The sequence below is a fragment of the Otolemur garnettii genome, unplaced genomic scaffold (assembly GCF_000181295.1).
Source record: "Otolemur garnettii isolate 467f Iridium unplaced genomic scaffold, OtoGar3 scaffold00019, whole genome shotgun sequence".
In the NCBI taxonomy this organism is placed as follows: domain Eukaryota; kingdom Metazoa; phylum Chordata; class Mammalia; order Primates; family Galagidae; genus Otolemur; species Otolemur garnettii.
The window spans coordinates 15,947,125-15,974,467 of record NW_003852414.1 but is presented as its reverse complement, the minus strand read 5'-3'; the positions used below and the strand labels follow the sequence as shown (position 1 = coordinate 15,974,467).

At 34.8% G+C, this 27,343-nt stretch overlaps 1 protein-coding gene across 3 annotated transcripts in view; it reads right to left on the bottom strand.

Annotated features, from left to right (window-relative positions):
• Window positions 1-1,542: 1,542 nt before the first annotated feature.
• TRDMT1 (tRNA aspartic acid methyltransferase 1) overlaps window positions 1,543-27,343 on the bottom strand; it is a 44,549-nt gene continuing 18,748 nt past the window's right edge. The window contains exons 2-11 of one of the 3 annotated variants that reach the window (XM_003786878.3): window positions 26,730-26,839; window positions 16,263-16,339; window positions 13,446-13,517; window positions 12,763-12,828; window positions 12,012-12,081; window positions 10,733-10,816; window positions 9,089-9,432; window positions 6,686-6,743; window positions 5,556-5,685; window positions 1,543-1,862 (exon numbers count right to left, since the gene is read on the bottom strand). In XM_003786878.3, coding sequence (XP_003786926.2) covers window positions 1,762-1,862; window positions 5,556-5,685; window positions 6,686-6,743; window positions 9,089-9,432; window positions 10,733-10,816; window positions 12,012-12,081; window positions 12,763-12,828; window positions 13,446-13,517; window positions 16,263-16,339; window positions 26,730-26,839 — 1,112 coding nt within the window. In that variant the 3' untranslated portion in view covers window positions 1,543-1,761. Of the gene's footprint in view, window positions 1,863-4,689; window positions 4,786-5,555; window positions 5,686-6,685; window positions 6,744-9,088; window positions 9,433-10,732; window positions 10,817-12,011; window positions 12,082-12,762; window positions 12,829-13,445; window positions 13,518-16,262; window positions 16,340-26,729; window positions 26,840-27,343 lie in introns of those variants that run through there. The other 2 variants (XM_023511431.1, XM_023511430.1) reach the window with 2 other exon arrangements.

Below are 27,343 nucleotides of genomic sequence, written 5' to 3'. Positions count from 1 at the left end.
TATGCATCTGCTAGTGAGACTGCTAGATACACCTTCATAAAGGTATGAGTTTTATGCTTGCTACTGTGTATTTTCAATTATGAATTAAGGATAAGAATCATCGTCTGCCTATGAATACACTGCAATAATTTAAAAATTTCACTAACCTATATTTTATCTTCCAGTTGGTAAGCAAACGTCTCCATAGACCTTCCACGTGTTCATACTTGATACCCTGTTGCAACGCTTTAACATAATGCTGCTCAACAAAGCACAGGATAATTACAGCATAATTATAATCATAATTATTATAAAAGTCTAAACTATTTTATTAAGATTCTTTCAGCAGTGACAGGAACCCACTGAAAGTGTGCCATAGTGATTTCAGACTGCATACTAAAATGTATTAGACTTATAGTAGTATTTATTCTAAGTACATACACAAAATATAGTGATAGTTTATGCATATGCACTGGCCTACAGCTTTCCTATATCATATTGGAGTTCTGAGAAAAATAGTAGCAGACTATGATCTTTTTAAATGGCAGTAAAATATGCACGATGTCAACTTCACCATTTTACCCATTTCTAAGCATGCAGCTATAGTGGCAACCGGAGGTTCACGGTGTGGTACAACCATCACCACCATCCACCCCCAGAACCTTTTCATCACCGCAAGCAGAAACTCTGTGCCCACTAAACACTAACTCCCAACCTCTGACACCCACCATTCGTTTTTCTGTAGTATGAACTTGACACTTCTAAGGTACCTCATACAGGTGAAAGTATACAGTCTTTGACCTTTTGTGATCGGCTTGTTTCACTTAGCATCATGTCCTCAAGGTTCATCTCTGTCACAACACACATCAGAATTCATTCCTTTCTAAGGCCAAACACCATTCCATTGTATAAAAGTTAATTCAGAGTGTGTGGTACTGTCATAAAAAAAAATTAGGGGAGGAGTTAGTGCCATGTGGCATGGGTCAGAGGGCTGCTTCCTCCCTATAATCTTAATGCCATGCCACATTCCCTAGAATGCAATGGCATATTCAACTTGGAAGTTGAGAAAAAAGATAAAACTCAGATAATAGCAAATGAAAGGGAAGTAAGTACAATGAAGAAGGGACAATGAGTTCTACCCTTGTAGTGGTGGTTACAGGGAGATAATTAGATAATATGCACCTACATTTTCTGTGACCTCCTGATAGAGTGGTAATGCAGACTTTAGGATTTTTTTTTGACATCTTCTTCAGACTGTTGTATAAATTGAACAATGATGATCTGGTTTAAAATACCGTATGCATTTGTTTAGATGAAATAAAGAAATGAAACACACAGTGTGTGAAACAGGCTAGAATAAAAGTCATCATTTTAAAATTTGGGAACAAGTACATAAAAACAAAGTAAATGGTAAGATTCATAAAACTTCTTTAATTAACATACAAAAATATACAATTTCTTGAATTGCTATGGTATGCTCGTTAGACACTTTATAAAACATTCATGTCAAATAAAAAGAATATCTCACATATTTACCAGTTTCATATAAAAATATTTTTTCCATAAAGCATAACAATAATTTGCATTTTATAAAATATAGTAAAATAAATTTGAGGAAACAAATTGACTTTTTTGGATTAAAGTTTGAAGTTCATAATAATGACAGAATAAAATAATTTAGTTGAATTTCATCAGAATTAATTCAAAGCAGAATTTTAGAATTTACATTTCCTATCTGGAAATGTAGGAATAGCAAGATCATCTTCCAGTGTTATTTTATAATTACGCATACAGGATTTTAATTAGCTTAGCTACTACATGCACATTGAGACTATTTCCAAGCAGGCGATAACGCTGTTTCACGGTTATCTCCTCAGGAAACCCTAGAAAAGAGAGATAACAATTCATATACAAAAATTTGTAACAGTAACTTCTAGAGATAAAAAGATAGATTAGTAAGGGCACAGTGGTCATTTCAATAATCAGTAAGGTCTCTATGTAATTTTAACAAATAAGAATTTGGACAATGAGATTACCCAGACACTGAGATGGTGTCATCTCACATTATGTCATGTATTATGCTCAGCACACACATGTACACATATAACATCCACAGACATCCATGTACCAATGCAGCTTAGAAAAAGCAGTGGACACCATTATTTCATAGTCATTTATTTTACACAGTAACAGCTGTATGGAGATAGGATTCACAGTGTTTTAAAGTGTACAATTCAGTGGTGTTTAGCATAGTCACAGAGTTTTCCAAACATCTCCACTATTTATTTCTAGAACATTTTCATCACTTTGAAAAGAAACCTGGTATCCATTAGCAGTCACTCCCCATGTCCTCCCTCCCCACTCATCTACTTCTGTTTCTACAGAGCGTCCATTCTGAACATTTCAGATCCACAGAACCGTGCATGTGGTCTTGGGTGTCTGGCTTCCTTCACTTACCGTAATGTTTCCAAGGTTCATTCACATTGTAGCATATACCAATACTTCATTCCTGTTTATGGCTGAATAATATTCTGTTGTATGGATACACCACCTTTATTTATCCATTCATGTACTGATAAGCATTGAGTTGTTTCTACCTTTGGCTGTAATGGGTAATGCTACTATGAACAGTCATGCTTTAGTTTGTGTGTGAACGTATGTTTTTAATTCTCTTGGATATATCCCCAGGGGTAAAAGTGCTGGGTCACACAATAACTCTATGTTCAATGTTTGAGGAACTGTCAGACTATTTCCCAAATAGTTGCACCATTTTATTATCCCACCCAGCAGCATACGCGGGTTCCACGTTTTCCACATTGTCACCAACACTGTTACTGTCTGTCTTTTCTATTCAGCCTCCCAGTCAGTATGAAGGGACATCACACTGTGGCTTGATTTACCCTTCCCTGATGACTAATTACATATTCTTCATGTGCTTACTGGCCATCTATCTCTTTTGGAGAAATTTTGATTCAAATCCTTTACCCATTTTTAAGTTGGATTTTTTCTTTCTCATACTGTTGCATTGTAGCAGTTGTTTAAATATTCCGGATACAAGTCCCCTGTAGCTGTTTCTCACGCTCTGCTGCCACAAACTGCTTTCTCATGTTGCACTTCTATTTGCTACATTATTTCTTAAAACAAAAAGACCCACAAATACTACATATGCTGGGAGGAAGGCATACAAACATCAGCATAAAAGACTATCCACGCATAAAAGGGCATGCACTATAATGGTGAGTTACAAAGTCAAGATTTTACAGTCAGTACCCTCAACACAGCAATTAAACAAAGGAAAAGTAACTTATATAAGAAAGTGAAAAGCCTAGTCAAAGGGTATTCAGTATAGCAATATTTCAAATACTTGTAAGTACCAAAAGGGAGAGCTGGTTATAGCGAAGTTGGTTCATCAATACTTAGCATTATATCAATTGCAATAAAACCACAGTAATTACTACAATAAAACTATATTTGCAATTGGACATGATAATAAAGTTGCTATTCGAAAGATAATGTGTTAGGCAAGCACATTACTTATCTCAAAAATTATTTAGTTCAAAGTAGCCAGAGATTACAAATGTACCTACAAATAGGCTTTTAGAGTATCCCAGAGATGATCTTTTGCAATATTAAGATTACATAGGAGGGAAGGTTTAAAAGCAAGTCAGAGTTGTAAAAATTGTGTGTGTGTGTGTGTGCATTTGTGTATATTTTTAAAAATCTAAACTAACTTACAAAAAAATTAAATAATTTTTAAAATTAAAGAGTGACATTTTAAAAACTTAATTACATTAAAAAAACAAAAATCCTTAACACCAAAGAAACAGAGAATTAACAAAGGCAAGACAGTCACTTTCATCCAGTAAGTGTCCCTGTGGTCCAAAGCCTACTACTGAATGAACACACGCTGCCAGTCACAAAGAGAACCAGGACAGACTGCACAAAAGGACCACTGAGGGTTCAGCACACCCACAAACATGCCCATGTTTGGAATGACAGTCTAGAAGACAGAAACACACAAGTAAGTGACAGTTGTGTCCCTGCTGTTGAGTGGCAACATCAGGAATTTATGACTGCATAAATATATCACATATTTTAAAAGAAGATTCAGCTATTTTTAAAAGGCTTTTTTGCATGCATTATATACATATATTCACAGAACTATGAAAATTCTATTTTAAAAATAATGATAAAAATATTTATGAAAGAAAGGTTATAAAAGCTAACACAAACTTTATATAGTCACTAGGAAAACAGACTGGGAATAAAATTCTTGAGTCCAACTCTCAGTTCTTTATTTGTTTTGTGATATTCTCACTCTTTTTGTGACATTAACTAAAACAAGGAAAGTCTGTGTTTTTGTTAAATAACACTCCCCAGGATATTCAGGATAGAATGAGGTCATCAAGAAAGAGGCAAAGAGTAGAAAATAAACCTGGTTGCTGTGACTACCCTCGGAGAATCAGTACCAAGAGGGTACTCAAATTATACTGGCAGTTCCCCATGTACAAAAGGATTGTTTTCCTAATGTCATCTGTAAATCCATTATTTAGAATTTGAAACATGATCTATTTAACTCATCATTTACTTAAAGAATATTACAACAGTATCAGATTTAACAAAGTTTGGCTTTTCTGCATTCAAACTCAATCAGTCTTCAAAAAGACATTTCTTCCTCTGTAGCTCTAGACGCATGTTAGAGAGGTCAGTCTTTCTCCCTGCCCATCAGTCAGGTACTCAGAGCACAGCCACACCCAGGAACCAGGAACCCACGGCCCTGCCTCCTTCACTGTTGAAAGCACCTCCCTGCAGCAGGAAGGGGCAGAGGCTATTCTAAGAAGGCAAAGGCAGGTGTCCCGTCTCTTCACACTGCTAAGCCCCAGATTCCCTGGACTACCAGGAGAATTAGGACTTTGTCTTTCTCACTCTAATCACTAATCTTCTGCCAACTCTGGCACTGTACCCCTGGGTCACCCTTCTTCCCTTTAGGAATGCTCCTTCCTAGACTACCTCTCACCTTCCTTTTCTCTACTTCAATCTTGTAGGGAAGGAAAAAGGCACAGAACTGGTAAGAATTTATCCTTGAGGAAGAAATTTACAAACACATTACCTACCCTTCCAAAACAATTCCCCAACTGCCTTTAATTTCTTCATTTAAGAAGGGCTGTTCTCTGACAAGCTCTAGTGTGGGGTTACTTGGAAAAGACCTCTGGAAGCAAGAAATAAGATGAAAAGGGGACACCACAGTGTCCACTTGGTATGGACACCACATCCATACCAAGAGGTGAGGAACTGCCAAGGGGCTCCTGCTGCCCATGCAAACCACTCTGATGACCAGTGGAGTTTAGTGAGAGAGAGAACCGAGTCACAAGAGATTGGAATGAGGCAGTTAGGAAGGAAAGGGGAAGGAGGAAGGAAAGAGGAAGAAAATGTCAAAAATGCCAGGATAGGGAAAGGAAGGTTTCTTGAACCCATCTGTCTGGGCTAGGGTTTATTCATAAAACACACATGTGAGTACCTAATGAATTTTGGAACCTTCAACAAACGAAAGCGAAGTCTACATGTATTCCACATACCGAATTCGGGAGGAAATCCAAGGATGTTTGCTATTTCTTTAGGAGTGAAGTATCGCAGTTTAAGCATTAATAACTTTGTTATCTTTTCTTCTTGTGACAAATCAGGAAGAGACTTATAGATATTTTCAATCTGTAAGTAAATATACAAGATAACTGGAAAAGTGTGTGCAACTAGATTTGTTAAACCTCCTGTACACTGAGACAGTTTACAAATAATGGGCATACAGTTTACTGTAATGCACAGTAGCAAAATGCCCAGGGCAAAATTTCTCTGTGCAATGCACTATACAGTTGGCTCAATAACTGCAAGTTAAACTTTGAAAAGAGAAAAAGGTTAACACTGGACAGATCAAGACACTTTTCAGTACGTCTGTCACTTTTGATCCCTTAAAATTAAGTCATAAGAGTAAAAACAGTAAATGACAACATACCGTAAGAGAAATATAGTGAAAGATAAAAGAAACCTGGCCAACCAGGGAAGTCAATTTTATAATATTAAGAAAAAGATCATTAAGACACTTATTCTCTATAATCTGTTTCATCAAATTAAAATGAAATTTACATTTCTTAACATATATTAAATATGGTTTCTCAAATCTAGACATTTTCATTTGCCTATGAGGGGATCTTTATCATGGGTAAACTTTATTAATAGTTAAGAGCCTGCACCGATATAAAAGAAGATAATATGGTATCATTTTCAAATTATTCAAAAATATATAAAACTTGCTACATATCAACAACGACACCATGGAGAGTTAATGACTGAAATTTCAATGAAGAGCACTGATAAAACAGACTGTTTTCCCTGAAAGGGAGTTTTATGGTATGTGCTATAAAGGAAGGCTCCAATATCAAGATGTTTGTGAAAAATTTTAGAGAACATTAATTATTTTAGGATAAATTCCAATTTACTATTTCTGGAATAAGAGAAGAAAATAAAAATAAAAAAAGGAAACAAAATATTTCTTGTGCACTAACTCACATATGGCAATAAGAAAAAGAAAACATTTATTCACTAGTAAAGAAATATTATGAGTATTTATCATCTGTATTCACATACAATTAAATACGTAAAATTACTCTAATGTTCTCAGTTCAGTACTAAGCATAATCATTCCCTTCCATACCTGCACATCCTCTGCGGTCTGCAGCACAGATCCTGTCCCTTCTATGTAGCTTCCGTAACTGCAAAATTAACATGGATAGTATGCAGCACTTGTGTATTGGTTAATGTAGAATTTCTTAAATATTTCTTAAATGAATTAATGTACATGGCAACATGCTTTTGAAGTATGTTGAATAATAGCATGTAAATATACCTTGTGATTAAAAAAATGGCTAGGTAAAAGATATATTTGAACTTCTCAGAAACTAAACGTGGCACAGTATTTTGAATTGTATAAAAAATACTGAATTGTGTATTTTTATCATTTATTTATATTAATTTCTAGGTATTAATTTTCCTGTCTTTTACACTTGTCACTGAGGAGTAAGCACTTTGTATTCAAATGCTATTCAATACTGGCATCCCTGCCACATTGAAGCAAGTGTCATGAGGTGAAATACATTGCTGCTACTTTTCGTAATGCCTGATGATCATTCCCTCTCCAGTACAATAACACAGTTCCACTGAGCCTTGTCTGCTTGTCATTTAAAGAAGTACGTTTTTACTATCATTTTCATAGAACAACCAGGCCATTACATAAATAAGTGTACAGAAAAGATAAAATACTTTGGAAATGCAAGGTATTCATAATACTTCTTTCTCTAAGATTATTGCCAAGCTGGCTGTTCAACACATTAAAGAATTTTTGTTTCCAAAGAGAACAATTTAAAATATAAATTAGGGGCCAAGAGCAGCAGCTCACGCCTGTAATCCCAGCACTTGGCAGGTTGAGGTGGGTAAATTGCCTGAGCTCATAGGTTCGAGACCAGCCTGAACCAGAGCGAGACCTTGAATAGTTGGGCGTTGTGGCGGGCACCTATAGTTCCCACTACTTGGGAGGCTGATGCAAAAGAATCACCTAAGCCCAAGAATTTGAGGTTGCCATGAGCTGTGTTGCCACAGCACTCTACCGATGGTGACAAAGTGAGACTTTGTCTTAAAAAAATGAATAAATAAATAAAAATAAAATATAGAGGGAAAAAAATCACACCAAGAAAAATTAATTTTTGAAATTGTTCTTTCATATATATCACAAAGATAGATATGTATGTATGTATTAACATACATTACCTACACTAAAATAAACTTTTACAGTAAGGCTTCTTTATACCATCTTTATAACTACAAAAGAATTTCAAGGTTGTTTTTTATTACAAAATTGATAAATCTTGTTTTATGAGAGTCCTAAACAGAACCTATTGGACTTGGCAATAGACAACAGCTAAGTGAAGTCTTTTATAGTAACGGAAAGCAATAAACCCTTCCCCCTGAAGTACAAGGGCAAAGTATGATGAATGTGGTATGATTATATCAGGGCACAGTGTCTTGTCCCAGATGTCTACCAGTAGGTAAGAAAAGAAGGCTTGAATTGTCAAATCAAACAACTCCTATCACATGAGTTTGAGTAGCACTTACGAAGTGGATACTGAGGTATTTGGCAATTTTTTTTTCTGAAAAGGCCTCTTCTTTCTTGCTTTAAAAAAATTGATGAGAAATATATTAAACATTTAATGGAGAACTAATCCAAAAGAAGCCCCCTAAATGTTCATCAATAGATAACCAGTAAAATAAACTATGATATACCTACAACATGAGAAAAGTCCTCTAAGTACTGAGAGACAATACTATATCTAATTTATATTGTATAGTGAAAAAAAGAGCATAGAAGAATGTACTATAGTCTACTACCATTTACTAAAAGAGGGATAAAATATACACATATATTTAAATAACCCTCATACACAATAACCTCCAGCAGATTACGCAGTAAACGCTCACGGGGAGAGAAACTGAACGGGCAAGAGACACAAGTGACAGAGAGGCTTCATAGCTTTTGAATTTTTAATCATGGGAATATGTTACTTTTTCAAAAGACTATAAATTTTATTATAAAAATTACCCTATATGCTCTAGAAGATTCAACTCTATTTTTTTAATTAAAATTTAATTTCTTCTTATACATTGATCATATGAGTAGACATCATTCTTTAAGGTCTGACGTGCCACATAAAGAAAAGTGCTGAAAAATTACTGAGAGCAAGTAACATCTACAGAAACCATGTCTCCACTACGGGTATTTAAGCTCCTATGAAGGTCACTAAACAAATGACATTGTCTTTTATGAGCACTTTTGTGGGTGGTGCACATAATGTTCTGCCAGAAGGAATTTTCACTCATGTTCTATTAGAACATGAAGCAGGCAATTAAGGGGGAAAAAAAATCATTCCAGCAAAAACATGTTATAAAATGCTCCTTGTTTTGAGAACTAAAACAAAGAAAAACTATAAAAACCTGGTTATTTTGGACATAAGATGAGTAGACCTTTAACGAAGTGTCTAAGGGATCCCTGTTCTTTAAAACCTACCCTTTGGTAAAGCACGTTGATCTTCTGCACGTGGGTCTCACAATGTCTAACAACAGAGCGTATCGCAGCAATGACTGCGGAGGTAAAAAGTACTGATTCATGTCAATGTCCTCTTCAAGAAAACCTTTCAGCATTTGCACAGAGAGGTCATTGTCCTGTTGATGTTTCCTTTCAATTTCTTCTGCAGTTTCAAGCTTATAAAGAACGGCATCTCTGCCAGAACACTGTGTGCTGCTATCACAGCAAATACTTGGTTCAATTTTCTTTTCTTCAATTTTATTTTCTGCATCTATTGAGCATTTCTGTGGGTATTCGCATTCAATTTTGGGGAACTCCATGAGTACCTGACATTAAATAAAAATACACAAATTATTAAAATCTTTATTAAAAATAAAAGATAAATTAATAACATCCTGTCAACAGTATGTGAAAACTTCATTAGCCTTCACAGGATTGCCATTAAAAGACAGAAAATGTGGTTTACTTATATCTGTACAAGTTATTACAAGTTATTAATCATACAGCTATAGTCATCAGGCTACAGATGATTTATTTCATAGTTACTTTTTTCTGTATTTATTAAAAAAATTCAACAAAGTAATAGAAAGTACATTGAATAAAGAAAAAGTATCATACATGGGAAAGAAGTTAGGAAAGCAACATTAACTTTTCCAGAAAATGTGTTTTGGATCAAATTTGTCCTATCACTTTATTAATAGGAAAAACTGGAATATACCCATGAACTAAAGGAAAATTAGTAATTAAAAAAAGAAAAGTGCTTTTCACCATGAAAGATTATGTCTCCTCATGAGTCCCTTGGGGAAAACCTGTTTCTGCAAACCACGTCAGTATGTATAAACTACTAGTTTGTAAAATTAAACCATTCCGGGCATTGTTAATGATGAAGTCTCTGCAGTCAATGCATCATGTTAATATACTGTAGACATGACTTGTGGAATTACTCACTATGGAAAGGGATATATATGTGTATTAATATTACATTACAGGGGACTCAAATGACACACTGATCTCCTAGTAGTAGGACGTGAGTTCTTAAAGTCTTACCTATGACAATTATGAAGAGCTTTGCTGAACCAGCGAAACTCAGCTATCCACTCTCATTTTTGACCAAACCACATGAAACTGCTCATGTGATTAAAGACTACCAGTAGCAATTCAACATTTTATTCTAGCTTATACTAGTCATTACTACATTTTAATCAATTATGCTAAATAGTATTAGCTTTTAAAAAGATACAACTGACATGTTAACATAGTCTTAAGCCATCTGTAAGACAGAATATTGAATTTTATCAAAAGTAATCAATGGATTCTACTGTGGAGAGAAAATGAAAAATAGTTAATGGTCAAAAGGAGGGCAATAACAGTGCTAATGATAATTATTTCTTATTTTTGTTTTTTAATAAGAAAAGAAAAAACATTTTTGTTTTGTTTAAACCCATAAATGTGGTAACAGAAGAGAAAAAAGTCCGTTGGAGATGGACTTAGGCATGGTCTATATCTTCAGACTCTGCAGGACAAACCTACACAAAGTAGTGTTTGAAAATAAATTCACAGACTGATACATATCTGCAATAAATAAACTGTGCTGCTAAGAATATTAATAATACCAAATGATAATACCTGGCCAGGGTTTTGAAATGGTAATGGTTCTGACTGAAGTTTTGCAATAAGGAAATATCGTAGCCTTGAATTTGGAATGCCAAGCTGCAAATCAAGAAGAGTAGTTACTACATGAAATTAAAGGTATCTGCACTAACTTTAGCACTTAGTAAAAAACTCATAGAGGTATCCATCTAGCTTCTGCCAGAGCAAAAGCTGCTATTGATTGATAGAAGACTTCTGGGTAGCAAATTCTAAACCCGTTAAGCCTCTGCTCTATACTTTTATTTGAATGAGGCAAAGACAGACTCTAATGAATGTATCTGTGAGTCACTCTCATTTTACATTTCCCAGGTAAGAAGTAAAATGGATACAGTAAACTCTCAGTTATCCAGAACTAAAGCAACACACATGCTCAAGCAACTGGCATGTGACCTCTCCAAAAAGAAATCACAGTTTAAACTTGGTGTGCCTGAGTCAGTAAGCCCATACTTTGTGCATTGCTCTCACAGCGCCCTGTGTTCTCTGTAACAGATTTACATGCTAAAGTGTGTTACTTAGAATTAAAAAATATATATGGTAGTGAAGTTGAAAAGTGTATGGACTGCCTTTTATCTGAAACTGTACTGTACACTCCATTCACAAAGCTGTTTTATAAATAGTAAAACTATGTTACAGTAAGTGAAGTCTGTCTTTATTTGTCTTAATTTACTTTTAATTAGTGTATTTAAATATTAATATCAAATCAGAGTACAGAGTTTATGGTATTGATGTGGCATGGTATGGACTACAGAATTAGTTAGATCTGTTTTTAATAGTAACTCTCAAACATTCATCTGGAATCTAACAATCCCCATGACTGCCGAGTAATGGAGAGATTACTATACTTTGATTTCTTATACCTGAAATGGAAGCAATGTTTCCAACTTCATGTTATATCCCAAAAACAGTAATTAGAAAATTGTTATATGTTCATTTTATTTTCATTTTTGATTATTTTTAAACTACTTATTCAACTATTAAATTATAGCACACCTACTCTGGAAATTTCACATATTTCAAAATATACTATTCTTCATTCTCCAAAAGAAAAATACATTCTTTATGACCTTCAAGCTATATAACTATTTCATAAAATATATAAAAATGTATCTATATGTATGTACTATATTCTTTAGAAAGTAAGACCCACATCTGAACTAATTTCAAAATAGAGCCATTCTGTTTATTGAATTGAATTTCATCAGGAGAAACAATTCTTTAAATAATTTATGTAAGGGTTTACAATTGTGGTACCTACAGAGGTTGGAGATAATAGAAACTCTTGATACTGAAAGCCACAATTTTCCATTGTTTGTATTAACAGGTCTCTGAAAAAGTAAGAAAGAAAACAAGAAAATCTTTCCCTCTTTACTTGGAAATGGGTTCTTATTTAAAAATTGTAAATAAAACTTTAAGTGACAAATGTAATTCTACTCAACCTGTTTAGAAGGACAATGATCATAAGTCTGTACTAAGTCTAGTACTTGAAAAATTATGTTTAATAAAAAGATACAAATATTTTTCTATTACAAATAAAGCTGCCAGATACATTACCCAAATTCATGAGAGTTAGAATCACTAACCTATAGCACTCAGATGGGTCTTTTTCTCCAGCTGGCTACTCTCTGAAAGAACCCTGACAGTGAGCTGCTTCTTGCATACAACTTCAGAAAACAATTGTCAACAGGTTCATTTTTAACTGAAAATATTCCTACTATGAAAGAAATGGGCACTGATAATTAGTGACTAAAACTGACAAGTAGCAGTCTCACTAAAGTGAGTGCTCATTCTAAAAATATTCAAACTTGTCAAAATGGGACAGAATCAGTTGAAGAACACATTGTAAGGCTTTATGTGATTAGTCAAAATCAATACTAAGGAATAAAATATATAACACATAAAAAATGTCAGAATATATGCATTTATTTTTAAGATCTTTATTTCACAACAGTTCCTTCTATAAAACACACCAAGTCTAAGATGTACGCAAGACAAATGAATGTGTTTACCTTGTAGAAGACACCTCAAAACCTTTAACATTTTCTAAAAGAATATACTTGGGTAATTTCCGTAATCTACAAAAAAAAAGGGGGGGGATTCTAAATATCTCATTGCTAACAAGTAAAAAGTAGAAAAAAATCATTTCTTGTAGTAAATATTAGGTAAGTCATTTTCTGAACTCTCTTTTATAAAGGAATTTTAAAAAGGCAACAACTCATATTTTATTCATTTTTCCTAAAAACATGGCACACTTGATAAAGTTAACATTCAAAATGTTAAATTCTATTGAAGCTTAATCTCAAAACACGAGTCAGCATAGGCCTCTGGACTGCACAGCCCAAAGTGCTGCCACTCACATAGAATGGTGGCTCAGGGTTAGCGCAAGTTTTCAGGCCATGCCCATCAGCATGTTAGCGAATACTTCCATCAGCATTCTTTGCATTGCTACTGTTGAGTAGCGGGAACAGAGTTTAGCTACAAGCTGCAAGTTCCTGCCATTCACTGAGGTGGCAAGTATGGAACTGTGAAACATTTGCAGTCACTCTGTGAGTCATATGGAAGAAGACAAACGATAAGCACAGTCTCTGAAGGGAGCACGTATAAACTGCTAGTCTAGAAAATGAAAAACAGCACATTCTTCCAGACCCAAAGTTTTAAGTTTTAAGGTAATCTTAAGGAATTTAAGTTTTACCTTGGGAGAATATCAAGAAAATATAAGAAGCTGTTTGTCCTAGGATCAGTCATGTCACCCTGCAGGCCAATTCTAAAAGGGTAAAGAAAGCACAAGAAGAATCTTACATAGAGATAACAAATCACTTTTTAAAATTCTAAGCTGAGAGAATTAAAATTGGTCCTTGCAAAAAACAAGAACATCTTTGTTGCTATAGAGAACAAACGCATTTATTCATTTAATTAACAAGAAAAAATATTGTATATCCAATAAATTACACTTAAAATTTATTTTTCAAAACAATATGCCAAATGAAACAAAAAGAAAGAACAAGACATCAATGAGGACTAAAACCAATTACCTTCTTAAAAGCACTTTGTTCAGGAAAAATACACAAACTAGCTGAAAACACCTTTTGTTCTGCCTCAGGTGATGCAAGAGTTAAGGTAAGAATAGCAGTCTAGAGCTAATGCCATTGGTGACTAATCTACGCAAATCAAAGTAGTAGGCAAGGTTAAGACAATCTTGTTCAATGTAAACAGGAGAGAATTAAGCTGAAGACTTATAAGCAGAAGTTGCAACTTGGTTAGACTAACCAGCGTCAAGACAGGTTATGTAAACAGGTAGTATTTGGGCTAGTCATTAGATCTTTTTTTTTTTTTTTGAGACAGAGTCTTACTTTGTTGCCCTTGGTAGAGTGGTGTGTCATCAAAGCTCACAGCAACCTCAAACTCTTCGGGTTGATCCTCTTGTCTCAGCCTCCCAAGGAGCTGGGACTATAGGTACCAGCCACAACCCCACTATTTTAGAGACAGGGTCTTGATCTTGCGCAGCCTGGTCTTGAACTCCTGAACTCAAGTAATCCATTAACTTCACCCTCCCAGAGTGCTAGGATTCTGTAATATTGACAGGTGCCACTGTGCCTGGCCTTAGTAATCAGATCTTACAGCTACGATTCACAATATGATCGAGCAGAAAAGAAGTCTTGGATTGGGCCTCAGACCAGGGTTTTAAATTGTGCTTATTAGCTTCACAGCATCAAATAAGTTATTTGACATCACTTTCAAAACTAACAGCAGGGCCAAAATCACCATGGATCTGAGGCTCAGCTAGGGGATTAGACTGGACTTGAACAGATTCCTCAGGAATCTCTGGTTCTTCTTATTGTATCCTTTCCTCTCAGAATTTCAAATGATGTAAGTACAGAATCAGTTATTGCTGCCATCAGCAGCTGGAGTAGGGCTAATACAGGGTAGGGGTAGAGTAGGGAAGATACTGGAGCCAGCTGCAGTGACAGATGATGTTCCCCAGTGCTGAGGCTGTGCTCTGCTCTGTCTGTCCCACTTACTGTACTTCACAGGCCACACCTCTGCACTGTTGGAATGGCCTCTGCCTCTCTGCTAAATTCCCAGTCAGACACAGCTCAGATGCCACCTCTGGAAGAACTTCCCCCTCCCAGTAAGCAGCAAGCCCTTTTCTCCTGTGTTCTCAGAGCACTTTTGGCATTGTTTTATTACCTAGTGTAACATGTTTCAGTCGTTCCATTAGACTGTAAGCTCTCTAAGGACAGGAACTACAACATCTAAAATAATGGCTGGCATGTAGATGAACAATAAAAACTTGGGAAATTAGCTTCCTAGAGAACTGTTTAAATCAAAACTTAGATGAAAATTTATCATGAGAATCTTAAGTTAGAATGTTTATTGTAAATGACATTTCACTTTAAGTCCTATATATTAAAAAAGGAGTATATAAAATTATTGATAAATCTTGGCTCTGATGTTCTCCAATTGTATAACCTTGAGAAAGTTACTTAACATTTCTATTCCTCAGTTTCTCACCTATAAAATAACGATAACAGCAATGCCTAACCCTAAATTTGTTAAATTAAATGGTACACCCATGTAAGACACTTAGAGGATTACTACTATTGCTATTATTTAAAATAAGTAAAAATACTACTAGTAAAAATATCTAAATAAATATTAATTAATCAAGAGTTCATTTAGGATGTAATTCCCTAAAACACATAGCCAAGTAAATACTATATAATTTTTTTTAAATGAAGAAATTACAATGTGACTATGAAAAGTAAGAATTAAATGTAAATAAGAATTTTAAGAAATGTACAATACACAAGTGCATGCTTGAATAGTTATAAAATTTCACAGTTAAGTAATTAAAGACTTGAATATTCACTATGGAAATACTGATTAAATTAAGTATTAAGAAGATATTACTAAATGCTCATTAGTTTAAAAAAATTTAGGTAATTTAAGCCTGAAATAAGTGTTGTATTTTAGGAAGGTATAAAAGAGTTCTCTTATACTCTTTCATATGTACTTTTGACCAAATAATTTTTTTTTTTTTTTGAGACAGAGCCTCAGTATGTTGCCCTTGGTAGAGTGCACTGGCATCACAGCTCGCAGCAACCTCAAACTTTTGGGCTTAAGCAAGTCTCCTGCATCAGCCTCCCAAGTAGATGGGACTACAGGCACCCACCACAACACCTGGCTATTTTTTTGTTGTAGTTGTCATTGTTGTTTGGCAGGCCGGGACTGGGTTTGTGGTATATGTGAGTGGCACCCTAGCTGCTGAGCTACAGTTGCCAAGCCTTGACCAAATAATTTTGCTCATCTGGCACTAATTGTTATTTCTTTTATGACTACAATGATTAATTATAAATTCAAGTAGATGGAAGAAATTATGAAAAATTTCAAATCTATGAAAATGTAGCTGCTTCACTTCAAATTGTCCATACTTGAAACTTCAGTATTATTTGTTTAATGAGTCTTTCAAAAGTACTCTTCTCAACAGAAAAATATTTATTATACATACCTTGTGAATGGCTGGCATGGAGGGCTCATTAAAATCATATCGCAAGATAATCTGTCAAACTCCTCTAGTGTAATGCCCTAAGAAACAAACATTGGGGGTAAAAATATAAAACCTTGGAGAGAATAAAGAGAAAGAAAACACTATCAAAGTATAAAACATACCAGAAATTATAACAGTTTATATAACATAATACTTTTCGAATCGAATTCAGGTAAGATAACTTTGCACAGCAATCTGGAGAATTAAATGGGGCAGTAACCAGAAGCTCTGCGAAGAGAAGCCACTTACTCCCAGTCCTGGCTCCAGACCTGCCGGAGCAGAACTAGGATGTAGTTTCCCGGATTGTAAGCACTTCTTTCCTCTGGGAGACGCAAGTGTAATACTGCTGTTTTCTGGAGTAAACATGGAGAACTTTACTTTATAATTAATGATTTTTAACATAAGGTAGAGGAAATTTTAAAATATCAATAATCTTATTTAGTTAATGTGATATACTGACCAGTCACCATCCTTTTTCCTGTATGTTTATTAATGTATCACCAAATAGAAAAAGGCCTCATTTTGTTAACCACAATTATTTTATTCTTCTGCAGTTATATGCAAAGAACTTCAAAAGATTGTAGGCAAGATTGATCAAAATAACCCCTAACGGACCAAGCTGGAAAATGTGCTATTTTGATCCTTTTTTCTAATACATATCAGAAGATGAACACAGAGAAGCACAAGTCGTGGGTCTGCCAACTCTCATTAAGCAGGCTTAGAGCACATCTTCAGCCAGAAATTTAAAGAGGTCAGCCCAGAATCACAGCTTTTCTAATCATACATAATCCACTTCTAAGAAGTTCAAGCACTTGAGCAGTAAAGCAGGGAAAGCTTTACTCTGGGTTTTGTAAAGAATGAGTTGACCTGATACAAGTTAGCTGTCTCCATTGTATTAAAGGTTGGAATGTGCATGTCTGTCAGTTTTTGGTCACAGGATTTTCAAATAATGTAAGATACATTTGTAAAATGAAATTAAAATTAAATATTGAAAATTTCCCAAAGCACTTCTGGAATCCTTGGTTCTCAGGAAAGCGTACACTGAGCATTGGGGCCTGGCATTAGACAGCACCTCATATTCAAGTTCAATAATTTGTCCACCCTGGAGCCGGATGTGCTCAGCTCTGATTCACAGATGAGCACACCGAGACCCAAAGAGGTTGAGTTCTTGGTCCTGAGTCTTAGGGTCAGATGGGCAGGGCCCCGTGATAAGGAACTGGACATGGATGGATTACAGCTAAATTTCTAACACTAAAGTAAAATGAAAACGATAATCTTTTATAACAATTTTACTAGGAGTAGCCCATGTCTAGAATCTAAAGGAATTAAACAGAGTCAACTGTCTCTAATTTAGACACTAAAAACAATCACAATTTTAAAGGATCTTTAAAAACAGTGATTTTTTCAATAGCATAGGCCAAATGATAAGGCAGTTATGCACAAAATAATCACTAAATTGGATGCTTCACAGCTTAATTTAATCTGGTATTCTAGGCCAATGAATACATATTTGGGTTCAAGAAAGTAGTCACGAAGATACATGAGTTATCTGTAATGATTCAGTATTTTAAAGCTAATGGAAATTTATTCTTTTTCTATTATATGGTCATAAAAACTAATAAAAACACCTCTGCTTTCCTACAACATTAGATCACATCAGTGGGGTGTCACTGTTTACCCCGCACTCGCTGGCAGGTGGACCTGGTCTGACGTCTGCCTTACTGCCTCTTCTCTGAGGAAGTTTCCTGGCTAGCCTGACACTTAATTTTTCATTTAAGTTTTAGAAAGAACTTTGTAGACTGGAAAATAACTTTTAATTATCTTATTTCACTTCTAGTTAAAGAGAACTACTATATTTATAATTTTCGGCCATCCTACCAAGGCCACATTTTTCAAAATCTTTCAAGTCTTTTTTACTCCCATGCGAGTCACACAGATTTCTTGTTAAGGTGTTTCTAACTTTTGTGTTGTTAATAAAAATAGGAACTTCCTTCTATTTTCTAACGAGTTTTTATTTGTATCTAGAAAGTACTGGCTATTATATTTTTATAACTAGCCTCCTTATTAAATGCACTAGGTATTCCTCATGCTATTTTTAGTTAACTTGTTTCTTTTTTTTAAAAGTAAATCATCAGTATGTACTAATGCAGTCATAGGGTACAATGTGCTAGTTTTATATACAATTTGAAATATTTTCATCAAACTGGTTAACATAGCCTTCGTGGCATTTTCTTAGTTATTGTGGTAAGACATTTATATTCTACACCTAGTAAATTCACACGTACCCTTGTAAGATGCGCCTTAGGTATATTCAATCATGTTTTTCAATTCTTATTTCATTTAAATAGTATTTCTTTTGTGTGAGTACATTAGTTAGCACAGTCACAGCAATATTAAGTAATAGTGCTAATGGTGGGCATTCTTGTCATATTCATTATTTTTTGATAATGCTTTTAAAGTTCTGCCATTTAGCATGCTACGGGATTTGGAAAGGTGTGTGTATGCATATGTGAGCATGTGTTTAAATGCAAATATAAACATACATACTCACTCATCCCCCTCAAGGATACATATCTCTCCAAAAGTCAATTCCATATATAAAAACAGTAAGCAACACATATATGAAGGTAGCAGTTATTTTCCCTAATTTCACTGAGAGATTAAACACATTCAGAGAAATCTTATTTTGTAGTACATAAGCAAGTATTCAACAAGATCCTGAGTGGATATTTCCTATTATTTCCTGCCCTATGAACGCTCATGTTACTTAACACATGTATAATCATGACAGTTAGAACTTTCTTGAGGATTTTATCAATTCCCATTATAAAGTAACTTTCTCTGACTCTTAAATGCTTTTTGCCTTGAAATCCATCTTACCTAACATCAATTTTGAAACCCATTACTCTTTATTAGCATTTTCCTGATATTTATTTTTTTAGGTGTAACATATTCATTAAACAATGTTCATAAGTTAATTCACCAGTATTTCAGAGTGGCCTTTATATGCCAGACATTGTCCTAGGTCTGGGACTACAACAATGAACAAACTAGATAAGGTTTCTGTCCACTTAACATTTACATATAGTTATATCCTAGTGGTGAGTAATTTCCCATTCAATCCCTAGATAATTTACTGATTGTAATTTATTACTCGTTATCTTTATAACTGAAAGGTCCTGTTTTTTTCTTAGAAACCTATGTGTAATTCTTCCAGCCTGACCCGAGGCAATTACGAGGGCTTTCTATGGCAGGCCTCATGGGGCAGTCTGGGTGCACAGCTGAGGCATCGCAGTCCCTGAAGGGAGCTGAGTCAAGGTCTCAGAGGCACATTTGTATTCCTAGTCCCCAAGGCTTCATTCCTAGGTCTCCTTATCTGGTATCTGGGACAGAAGTTCTCTGCCAAGGCCCCCTAATGCTGAGAGGAGGAGGAAACCTTGCAGACACTTTTCTCCACTCTTAGTCCCCAGTACCTTTCCACTCCTAGCCCTCTCTCCTTACCATCCCCTGAAGGCCAAGGGCTCCCTTAACAATGAGAGGGCACCCATATCTGCACTGATCCACAGGGAAATGGGACAGAGGGAAGGGGCATTTTCTCTGATTTTAGACTCTAGCTAATACCGTCAAGGTAAGTGAATAAAGGCTCAACTCTCATTTTTAGCATGCTGCTTTAATCAGCTACTTTGACCCCTGGCAACTTATGTCCCTTTCCCAGCTCTGCTAAGCTCCTAACAATAATACTTAAAATGTGCCAAAAGCACAGGTATATTGCACATTTCCTGGGTGAAGGACAGAACTATAACTCGGACTTCAACCTTATAAAAGCAAACTATGTAACCTTATTTTATGTATCCTCATGATTGATCTGAAATTAAAAAAGCTTTAATCAAAAAAAAGTCCTAAAAACTGATAGCTTCATTTACATGCTATAGATATACGTTTTCAGTGCCACCTTCCTACCCGTTCCAATCGTGTTATTATTTCTACACAACAAAGCATTACAACACTTTCACCCCATTTTCCAGCAAAACTTCTTTCCTAACACAGCAGCTTCACTCCTGGGCTTTCTACTTTATTCTCCTCTTGCTGCTGCTTTAAGTGACTGAGGCATATTTTCCAGAAGGGCTCATAGATGCTACAGCCCATGAGTTGAGGCAGGTTTCATTTTAGGAAATTTTCATATATTTCTGTTAATATTTTCGGTCCATTTGATTCATTCTCTTCCTCAGAGGCGCCCCTTTATTTATCGTGGATCACTCTATCTTCAGCAGCCATCATTTACTCTGCAATACTCTGATCTGGGTTCCTTTCCCTTTTGTTTCACTTTCTTTTTCAAAACACTCCGTCCTTTATGACCCTGTTTATAGCACACGGTCATTTTAGTTTTTGCCTCTCTGACATGACTTTCATTTCTGCACTGGTTTTATTTTTCTCCTCTGTTTTTTTCCAGACCTCTGATGCTTTTCTATTCCTACTGTCTGGTCACTGCTTTGTGAGCTGTTGCATATATGTGAGTACTTGTTTTGAAGATATGTTTTACTTAATACTTAAAGCTCATGGAGACAATGATTGAAATTTTCTTATGCTTAACATCATTTTTCTGTTACAGTTTCTGCTTTTTTTTTTCAATGTTCCTTACCTCTGTTAAAAAATACTATTTTGCCAGATGGAGTGGCTCATGCCTGTAAACCCAGCACTTCGGGATACAAAGGCAGAAAAGGATTGCTTGAGACCAGGAGTTCAAGATCACACTGTACAACATAGCAAGATCCTGTCTCTACAAAAAAATTTTTAAAAAAATTAGCTGTGCATTGTGGCATGCACCTGTAGCCCTAGCTACCCAGGAGGCTAAGATAATAGGGTCACTTGAGTTCAAGAGTTCAAGGCTGCAATAACCATGCCACTATGACCATGCCACTGCACTCCAGCCTAGGTGACAGAGCAAGACCCTGTCTCTTAAAAAAATACACACACACACACACACACACACACTTTCTAAGTATGTTCTCAAACTGGTTCCTTTCTAATTGTTATTCTTTTTACTAACAGAGGCCATTTGAGTCCAGGGATTTGCTAAAAGTAGAGGTGAAGTACAGCAGCTTCCATTCAGGTACTTTTTGTCACACTGTTGCTGGTAAGAACCTGCTGAGTCTTATTACCTGAGAACATGCCTCTGTCCCTAATAGGTTCTAACATACAAGATGAGCAGAATGTCTACAGAGGCTGCAATGAAGTCTGGTGATTTGGGTTTTATTTTTAATGTCTCTTCATCTTACTTTGAATAACTACTAGAAAATAATTGCTGGGTATGTTTTTCTCTTTTCTCTTACCATTCTTTCCTTCATTATTCTTCACAAGACACTCGGGAGGTGTACATGCAATTGCCATTCTCCAATTCTGTGCTATTTCTGTGGCACTGGATGCTATTGTTTGCAGTTTTCTTTTTTGTTTTGGCTTACGGCTAAATTCTGTCTTCATTGATAATGGTTTTCCATTCTCTCTTTTCTTTTTTTTTTTTTTTAATTTCTATTAGAAAAAGGAATAGAGTCCCAGAATATAAATATCTTTATTATGATACATTCAATCACAAGCCCCAAAGGAAACTAATTACTAGTCCAATATTTGCACTAAATAGTAACTTTCCTGAGACAAAGACTGTATTTTAGTAATATCTGCTTTCCTCTAATGGCTCAATGCCTTGCATTAAGTAAATGTTCAAATAATCATTGTATGTTGTTATTTAAAACTTAAAATCCCTAATGCTTCCTAGTACTCCTAAATTCTCCATTAACATTCTATCTCCTTTCTCAAAAAGACCCTCAATGTAGCTGGCATGTATTCGACCTAGATGTGATACACTCTTTCCATTTCAGAGTTCATCAGAAAAAACACAGATAGAGGTAATATGTATTAAGGGAAAAATTAAAACAGGTAGGCAATCTGGCATTTATGACAACATACATGAATCTGGATGACATTACACTAAGTGAAATAAGCAAGGGACCAAAAGACAAATATTGCATAATCTCACTTCTCTATGAAATCTAAAGAAAGAAGAGCTCATAGAAACAAAGAGCAAAACGATGGCTGCCAAAAGTCACAGAAGGGCGGGAAGGGGAAACGCTGGCCAAAGAGTACAAAGCTTCAGAGAGGAGGAATACATTTGAGAGATCTATTATACAGTACAGTGAATATAGTTAATGTAATTCTATACTTAAAAGTTGCTAAAAGTATATCTTAAATATTTTCACAGCAAAAAATGGTGAGAATGTGAGGTGATGGATATGTTAATTAGCTTGAGTTAAACATTTCACAAAGTACACATATGTACATTTATCAAAGCATCACATTGTACACCGTAAATATACACAACTTTTACTTGTCAACTATTCCTTAATAAAAATAAAGTAAAATAAGATGTAGGAAAAGTCTTTTTTCTCATAGACAGCACTTAGATGAACTGATTTTCCTCTCACATGAGCTGGAGGTGCCTCCCTCCCTTCTTTCTTTCTAGCATTATATGCAGAAATTATGATTCATCATCATCATCTATTAAAACTGGTAATGAAATATAAGGACCACTAGAAAGAATAAATATACATACATTGTCCTAAATCCCCCAAACTTCTACTGGCACATAGTTGGGAATCCCAATAGGTCTCCAGGAATATATTATGTATCAGAGTTTCTCTTAGAAAGCAAAACAGAAAGAGAGAGTAAATTGCTGAAGGGCAGAGTGCTTTACTGAGTTTGTTGTTGGCATTTTGTTTAGGAAGAAGTTCTAGCTAAAGTGGGCATTAGGTTGCATCTATTTTTAAATATTAATTTAGATTTAAGAATTTTAAATAAGGTAACTATTGCTACCACACTCAATATTACAGAAATTTTGGAACCTAAATGCGCATAAGTCTCTGTGCTAGAGTTAATTCAAAATAATACTTACTAGTGGGCATCCTTCCTCTGACCATGAATATTCTTTTGTCCTAACTTCATGATGAGCAGACTAGACTAACTATAGTTTGATATGATGTTTACAAAATGCACATTGCTGTTTCACTGTAAAGATATGTCCTCATTAATACTAATCTTTATGATATTCATGGGAAAAAATTCTCATACCAAGATAAATGTTCTTCAACATATAAACACTACTTTCTCTCACAGTTGGGAAATGTTTCCATTTTTTACTGGCTGAAAAAAAAAAAACCCTCAAATTTGTTGAATAAAGAAATGTGGTTTGCCCATACAAAGAAATATTATTCAGTCATAAAAAGAAATTAAATGCTGATACATTCTACAATATGGATGAGCTTAAAAGCATTACATTAAGTGGAAAAAAAAAGTTAGACAAGAGAGACCACATGTTGTATTAATCCATTCATATTAAGTGTACAGAATACTCAAATCCATAGAGACAAAAAGTACATTAGTGATTGCCAGGGTTTGAGAAAAGTAGAAATAGGAAGTGATTGCTAATGAGTACAGTATATTTTAGGGTATTGAAAATGTTCTGGAATTACAAAGTGATTATGATTGTACAACTATGTAAATATACTAAAAACCACTGAATTAGTCACTTTAAAATGGTGGACTTTATGCTATGAGAAGTATATCTCAATTACTCAAATAAACAAATTTGTGAGACCTTTGCTTCTGTCCATAAGGGAGTAAATTCTCAAGAACTTACTCTCCTATTAAAATTCAAAAAAAAAATCTAAAAAATTGTATTCTAGTTTTTATTTTCAGATATTAGGCCACAGGCAATGCAGAGATTATCACTCAGAGATGGGAAAAAAAGTTGAATCTTATGATTGCCATAGCTTTCTGCCAAGTAACAATTTTTAGATAGTAATAAAGAGAGAAAAACCCCAAACACAATAGTAATCTATACAAATTGCAGAGAGAGAGTATAGCTCAGAGCAGTACAGATAACCAGATTGAGGGCAAAGTAGCAGATAAACACTACACAGGAAATCTGCAAAACAGTCCCTTTGAGTCCCTTGATGAGTATCAATCTGCACATGCATTAGTTAGAATGCCACGAGGAAGAGCAAAAAAGAACTACTGGGAAAAAGGATAATTATTAGGCAACTATAAGCCTAATGGTTTCTAGATCTCACATATAGCTGGAATTGCTTAAGTTATCAGCAAGTCTTCAGCAATTATGATGCTACTATTCATTTCTTTGCTTAGATTTAGTAAAATCTGCTTTATGAATTTCAGACGTCCTGTGTTAGATGCATATGTATTTTGAATTGTTATGCCTTCTTATTGAATTGCCGCCTTTCCCACTGTACAATGACCATCTTTATCTTTTTTATTTTTAACATCGCTAATTTAATTAAAATCTACTTTATCTGACATGAGAAAGGCTGTATCTGTTTGCTTTTGGTTTGCATTTGCATGAAATATTTTTTCCAGAGTCTGTGTGAACAGACTCAAGAACGGTATCCTTGTTAGACATGTTTCTTGGAGACAGCATATATTTAGGATCACGTTTCATTTTTAATCATTCAGCCAATCTAAGGTTTTTATGTGGGACATTAAGACATTCATGTTCAGTCTTGGTATTGATATGTAGGATACTGTTCTGTTCACAGGCATCAACCTGGCCAAGTTTCAAATGAGGCAGAAAATTCTACAAGCTGTAGGATGAAAGCAACAAGTAAATTACAAAGGAAAATCCATCAGGTTAATAGCAGACTTCTCAGCAAAGACTTTACAAGCTAGAAAGGAAAGGGAAGTTTTCTGCAATAATTCCACAATACCACTATATGTTCATTAGAATGGCTAAAATTTAAAAGACTAATAGCAAGTGTCAGGAAGAACATGAAACTTTGCACTTAAACACTGACTGAGAGAATGGAAAATGGTAAAAACCTTTTGGAAAACTATTGGTTTATTTTCTCATAAAGTTAAAGAAATTTACCACATAACCCAGAAATTCCTCTCCTAAGTATTTATCCACAAGAAATGAAAACAAAGGTCCACAAAAAGAATTAAAAATGAATGTTCATAACAACTTTATTTGTAATGGCCAAAAAACTAGAAACCACTTAAATGTTTATAATCATGTTAATAAGATATACAAACTGCAGCATATATTTCATTGTATGAAACATTACTCAGCAATAAAAAAAAGAGTAAACTACCCATATACACAACAACATGGATGAATGAAAAAACCATCAATACTGAACCAAACCAGTTACACTCAAAAGAATTATGCTCTTGTCACTGTATTTATGATGTACTACAAAGAGAAAATCCAATCTATAATAAAAGAAGGGAGAGTAGTACTTGCCTGGGTTAGGGCTGGAGACTGATTAGAGAACTATTTAGTGATGGAAATGTTCTATGTGTTGATTGTGGTGGTCAGAACTCAAACTGTCCACTTAAAATGGGTGCAATTTATTGTATGTAAGTTATGGCTTCATGATAAATTTGTAATAAAATTTTTCATGATGAGAAATTAGGAGAAAAAACACAATTTCCTATTATTTTGAAAATAAATCAATGTACACTGGTGGTCAACATTCTGCTGAGTTCATAACTCAGGTTAAATGAGTGAATTTTGACATGTTTGCTAAAATCAAAAGCATTCAGTAAGTAATAGCCAGTGACCGCCTCCCTTTGTTTTTAACATGTTGTACTGAATAAAAGCAAAGAATTAAAGTTCAATGTCGCCACCGACAGAAACAAGCATTTAGAAGTCAAATATATTCTTACATTTTAATGCTTTCTCTCAGAGACCAAAATATCAATTTCTCTGTCTTGTAATTAAGAATACAAAAAGAACATGCTTCTAATACAAAATGTTAACTTCTAACTTCTTTTTCCTAAACTTTTTTTTTTTTTTAGCTCATAGCTGTGTACATTGATACTGTCATGGGGTACCCTCATCAAACTAAAAAGCTTCTGCACAGCCAAGAACACAGTAAGTAAAGCAAGCAGACAGCCCTCAGAATGGGAGAAGATATTTGCTGGATTTGTCTCCGACAAATGTTTAATAACCAGAATCCACAGAGAACTCAAACGTATTAGCAAGAAGAGAATGAGCGATCCCATCTCAGGCTGGGCAAGGGACTTGAAGAGAAACTTCTCTGAAGAAGACAGGCACATGGCCTACAGATATATGAAAAAATGCTCATCATCCTTAATCACCAGAGAAATGCAAATTAAAGCTACTTTGAGATATCATCTAACACCAGTAAGATTAGCCCATATCACAAAATCCCAAAATCACAGATGCTGGAGTGATTGTGGAGAGAAGGGAACACTTCTATGCTTTTGGTGGGATTGTAAACTAAACTTTTCTTAACTTATATATGACTTACATTCCTACTGAGTCACTAAAAACTAGTATTTTTCAATCACATTTTCCTTGCCTATATATATATATATACTTCTTAAAATAATAATAATTACCTCAATGGTCTTGGCCAGTAGATGAGTCTGAGGAAAATTATACTTGTATACTTCATTAGCAACAGTGTTTACATCAATGGCAGCCACCACTTGTGCAGGTATACCACTTTCTGCAATGATAAATGGAATATCATAAAAAGAAAAGTCCTCAGAAAGAAAAGTCCATTATAGAAAGAAGTCAAAATAGCAGAATTTAGCAGTACATTTCCTTACTCCCTCATTTATCAAGCCAAATCTCAGATTGTCAATGGAGGGTTAGGAATGAGGCAAGAAGTGGAATATTTGAACAAGCACGTCTGGTTCATCTCTCTGACAGCATTCCAATGCTAAAGATAAGATTTAAACGTATTAGTCATAACCTCTTAAATTTGCTTTCCTCCCTAATTAAGTAGCTGCTTATGAGTTGAACAGAAACATTTCTTGAATTAAAACAACCAAAAATAGAAAAATAAAGTATGTTCTTAAAAGCCGTATCATTTAGAACTTTACATAAATAAATGACTATTTGTTCTTCACCTTGTCACATTAATACAATGCTACTTCATAGTACCACTGAAAATGCTTTCAGAAGTTTTATTTTTTTTCAATTAACAGCTTTGCTGAGATATAATTCA